Below are 5,158 nucleotides of genomic sequence, written 5' to 3' on the forward strand. Positions count from 1 at the left end.
CGGCTGACGAGAAATATCGCTATCTTTTGGGTATCAGAGGGGGTCATGAAAAGTGCATTTATATGTGTATAGGGAGCATGTCAGTGGAAGATGAAAGCTGGTAATATGAGCTGTGATTTTCTTGTCTCTCATGGTAACAAACACAGCAGCACTGAGATGTTTTGACCTTAATCACAACGTTTCATTAACACACATAACATGCAATACATTTACACACAATTTTGAGATAAAAATACACCCCTCATTAAAGCATCTACAGTTTACATACATTTGCACTAACACATTTATATATATATACCATTGTGGGAACCTCCTATCGACATCTATTGCTCAAAGCAATTCAGTTGATGTTGGGCCGTTTGTGTTTATACTTTTTGAGAATCAAGAATGGCTTACTTATAGTCATGACTTTATATGGAACTGAAATATGAAGTAAACTGGAAAGATTTTTTAGATGAAGCTAGAATAACTATTCCTACAATATCAGGTGATTTCCCGCACAGCATCTTTCTGGAGACATTTGGTCAAAATCTGACATACATCTTTCCCTAAAACCGCAGCGGGTGCTCAGGTCTGGTAGCTGGTCATAGTCATGGTTAAACAGGCTGTGCCCTGCGAGGCCCTGGGGGCTTCACAGACGGAAAATGCAATTACGTGTGCTGTGAACCCAGCCACTGTGTGCTAACTGGATTTACATTCAGGCCTTGATACTCCACTCCCGGTCGTCACAAACATATCAGAGCTGATTCTATCCAGACGACATCTTTAGGTCCTACAGGCACCAAACCCAGGAACCACATCACTAAACACACTATAGAAAACAGATAGAAAACTGGGCAGCCACAAACACACACACACACACACACACATATATATATATATATATAAACACTATATATATATATATATATATATATATATATATATATATTTCTCTTATTTTTCTATGAAAAACCACGATTGTCCCGTATTTTCCTTTTGTGAAGTTGGCAACCCTAAGTGAAGGTGATCCTGAGACTCCACTTAGCCCCAACCACTGCTATTTTCTTATAAGAGTACCTTGTTAAACCAGGAAAAATATTTTAAAATAATAAATGTATTATTATTTATTAAAAATGATTGTGTAAATCTATAATAATAGGCACGACCAGTTTTACTCATTGAGAGATTTATTCCTGAAGGAATAGTTATCTCATAATTTTATTACAGTCACACGCTCATGTAGAGTTTGTCTGAGTCTTGCATTAATTTGAACAATAAGCTTTTATGTGGGTTGCTTTGATGGGAGATGCAGGAGATGCAGACCACTTCTCAAATCTCAAAATGCTTTAATGACACTCAATTAATTTAAACCTGTCACATATAGCAAATCCACTTCGAAATTAAGTGAATTGCTATTAATTACAACATCTTGACATTGAAAAAATGCAAAACCTGGACAAATAATAGAAATTATGAAAAACAATTGGTATTCATTTAAAAACCTTTACACATTTTATTTATCTATTAGAACTTTTATGACATTTTGCTCACTTGGCTGTTTCTTGGTCTTAAAGGGTTACTCCACCCCAAAATGAAAATTTTGTCATTAATCACTTACCCCCATGTCGTTCCAAACCCGTAAAAGCTTCATTCGTCTTCGGAACACAATTTAAGATATTTTGGATGAAAACCGGGAGGCTTGTGACTGTCCCATTGACTACCAAGTAAGTTACACTGTCAAGGCCCAGAAAAATATGAAAGACATTGTCAAAATAGTACATCTGCCATCAGTGGTTCAATCTGAATTTTATGAAGCGACGAGAATACTTTTTGTATGCAAAGAAAACAAAAATAATGACTTTATTCAACAATTCGTCTCCTCCGCATCAGCGTAGCGCCATTTTGGAGAGTATCCACTGAACGCAAACTGCGCATTGTAGCGAATCAGCTAGGGGAAATATGAATAACCAATCATAACTAGTTATGATTAATTATAAATATTTAGATCCGCTGTAAGTATTTACTTGACCTCTCAGTGTCAACTGTCTGTCAATTCTAAGAACGTTAATTTCCTGTTTAAGGAAAATAACTTTCTTACTGTACAATACTACTCAGAGCATGTAGCAAAAAATCTGCATGATTATGGACTCCAGTTATGAGCAAACAATGAACAACCTCAAGTGTGATAAGTAAGACTAGGGATGGGTACCGAAACCCGGTATTTAATCGGTCCCGGGGCTAAATTATGAAAGATCGGAGTATCGATAAGCTCTGACGTTAACGGTTCTGCTATCGGTACTGGAGAAATTAACTTGTAGACTTGAGCTTACTAGACAAGCCCAAAGGTGAATACATTGGAAAGGAGGTTAATGCTATTCTAAATAATAAATTTTATTCAACATTACAAATATTTACGGATGGATCTAAGGAACCTTTTAATCAAAAGGTTGGAATAGGTGTATATATTCACAAATTTAAAGTACGAATTAGTTTGAAATTGCCAGATGATTTATCAGTATACACTGCAGAGTTAACAGCTATAATAATAGGACTACAGTGGGTTGAACAAGTCAGACCAAATAAAGTGGTAATATGTTCAGATTCGTCTTCAGTTTTAATTAGTATAGCACATGCGAGATCAGACAGAGAAGATTTATTAATGGAAGTGTATCTATCTTTATACAGATTGAAAGAGGCTGGAATAATGGTATATTTTTGTTGGGTGCCAGCACATGTTGGGGTATCTGGTAATGAAGTTGCTGATAGACTAGCAAAAAAAGCACTAGACAAGATGGAGGTGGATGTTAAAGTGCATATGGGAAAAAGGGAGGCAAAGTCGATTTTAAAGAAAAAGTTAATGAATAAATGGCAAATTAGATGGGATAATAGCAGCACAGGGAGATGGTGTTATAATATTACGCAGACAGTAGGGAGGATAAATTGTCAGGGAAGAAATAGGAAAGAAGAGGTGTGGCTGTCTAGATTAAGACTGGGACATACAGGGTTGAAATCAACACTGGCACTTATGGGTTTACATGAAAATGGGTTATGCGATGTATGTGGTGTATCTGAAAATGTATATCATGTACTTTTTAGGTGTAGTAAATATAAGGAAAAGCAAAAACAAGGAATAAATTGATAATAAATAAATCATGACTGTATAACAGCAAAAGTAGGTGGCGATATGCACACAGGATGTAACGCGCCAAAAAAAACGGAAGAAGAAGAAGAGGCGTGTATGTAAACTAGCGGCCTTTTCCACTTGGTGACCGACGTTTGTGTTTTCTGTAAAGAAAAATCACACTATACGTATTGTAAACATAAACAGGTAATTCATTTAATTCTAGAAATCGCAAAAGCTATTTGGTGACGGTCACACCACTTCATCGTCAGCTGTTTGTTAACGCTGGGTGTAAAACAAAGCCAGATAGCATGATAGTTTTAGCCGCTAAGCTAGCGTTTTGCAATATTATATATAGTCTCACGTAAATCTTAATATTGCATGCAGGTTGCACGAGCTGAATAATGGGCAGTCTTTATAAATCAGTTACATAATTTATATGTTTGTGGTTTTAGCATGAGAGGCTTTTGCTACTTTGCTATCATTACATTTTCTTGCTTTATTTTGTTACTGCGTAGCAAAGTATGCGATATTATGCACTTATAATGTAAAGGTCAAGCGTTTCTACTATTGTATAGTTTTTATCTTATTTATCGTGCAAACATAATCCTCTTTTACGCCGAAGCTGACCGCGTCAAACTTTTTAATTAAGGTTAGTTAATCTGTAACCCATAAACAACTTTCCCTTTAAGTGTTTGTACACTTTGTGTTCAGTAAAGACAGTTTACTAGTTTCGTTAACAATATTACAGTTGTATTGTACATTGATTGACATGACACAAGTGTCGTGTTTTTAATGTATAGTTACTGCAGTACGTTACGTGAAGTGGGGAAATCCATACAGTATAAAATAATTTAGCATAATGTATTTGGTATGCGTTTTCCCAATGTGAAATATACTTTTCTGTAAATGTAAAGGTACATACAAAATTCAGATTCAGAACGGCGTTATATGTGGCAGCTAGTGTGTTAGTTGGGTAGGTTGGTTGATTTGCACCTTCTCTTTCCCCTAGCAGCAGCCCTGCCCCGACGTGCCCCAACCCCAAGCGGAGCCGTCATGTGGCAGGAGGCCCGCAAACATGAGCGCAAACTGCGCGGGATGATGGTGGACTACAAGCGGCGTGGGGAGAGACGTAGAGAGTACTATGAGAAAATCGTAAGTCGAAGAACAAAAGTCTGTGACCTTGACTGCACTTTAGGGAAATTATCACGGTATTGTTAAAATGTGCTGGAGATGTTCAAAAAGTACAAACACATAAATCACTTCAAGTTTTATATTTAAAAATCAAACAACAAATAAAATGACTTTTTGTTTGCATTATCACTAAAACAATAACATTACCAATTAGGGCTGTCGTGATTCGTCGATTCTATTCGACTTTTAAAAATCATCGACTTAATATTGCCTGCGTCGACTAACCGGCAAAATACCAGAAGTGCCGCATTTCACGGACGAGAATCCATAAAACATTATTAGACTGTTTTCCAAGGCTGCATGATATATTAAGCCCATTTAAAAATCATAATTAAGCATAACTGAATTCACAAACGCTACGATTTATTTAAATAATTATATGTGATGCCGTTATAGGCGTGTAGGTTACGTACGTGGGTCTCACAGCGGCTCCGTTCACAGTAATGCTGCTCCACAGGAACTGATATCATTTATATGTGTGGAGCCGCTCAAACTCCATCTCTGCATGTTGTTGTGAGTTTGGGTTTATTGTAACGTTCATCTGGGAACGCAACGTGCGCCATTTCATCAGATTTGTAAGGTAAATAATTTATAAATCCACGCAAACACAGGAGAATACATCATTATCTCGCGGTTTCAAAATAAAAGCTCAAACCCTCACTCTGAGTTTACACGTTTTGATGTCCACATATTCATTTAATTACAGTGGCTATAGCATTTCTGTCCTAAAGAAATGGCCAAATATTAAAGATTAAGTGGATATTTGAATTAAACTGTGCTTGGTCAATATTAAACAAGTATTAGATCGCACAGCAATGTGTAAAAACATATATAATGGATTTTTCCAAACCTTCTCGATCT

General features: G+C 36.4%; 1 protein-coding gene across 5 annotated transcripts in view; it reads left to right on the top strand.

The window, feature by feature from the left end:
- Nucleotides 1-3,191: 3,191 nt before the first annotated feature.
- LOC107758246 (CLK4-associating serine/arginine rich protein-like) overlaps nt 3,192-5,158 on the top strand; it is a 17,005-nt gene continuing 15,038 nt past the window's right edge. For 3 of the 5 annotated variants that reach the window (XM_016575940.1, XM_016575941.1, XM_016575938.1), the window contains exons 1-2: nt 3,192-3,310; nt 4,116-4,258. In XM_016575940.1, coding sequence (XP_016431426.1) covers nt 4,160-4,258 — 99 coding nt within the window. In that variant the 5' untranslated portion in view covers nt 3,192-3,310; nt 4,116-4,159. Of the gene's footprint in view, nt 3,311-4,115; nt 4,259-5,158 lie in introns of those variants that run through there. The other 2 variants (XM_016575939.1, XM_016575942.1) reach the window with 2 other exon arrangements.

Source organism: Sinocyclocheilus rhinocerous, unplaced genomic scaffold (assembly GCF_001515625.1).
Source record: "Sinocyclocheilus rhinocerous isolate Xijiao unplaced genomic scaffold, SAMN03320098_v1.1 scaffold23, whole genome shotgun sequence".
Classification (NCBI taxonomy): Eukaryota; Metazoa; Chordata; class Actinopteri; order Cypriniformes; family Cyprinidae; genus Sinocyclocheilus; species Sinocyclocheilus rhinocerous.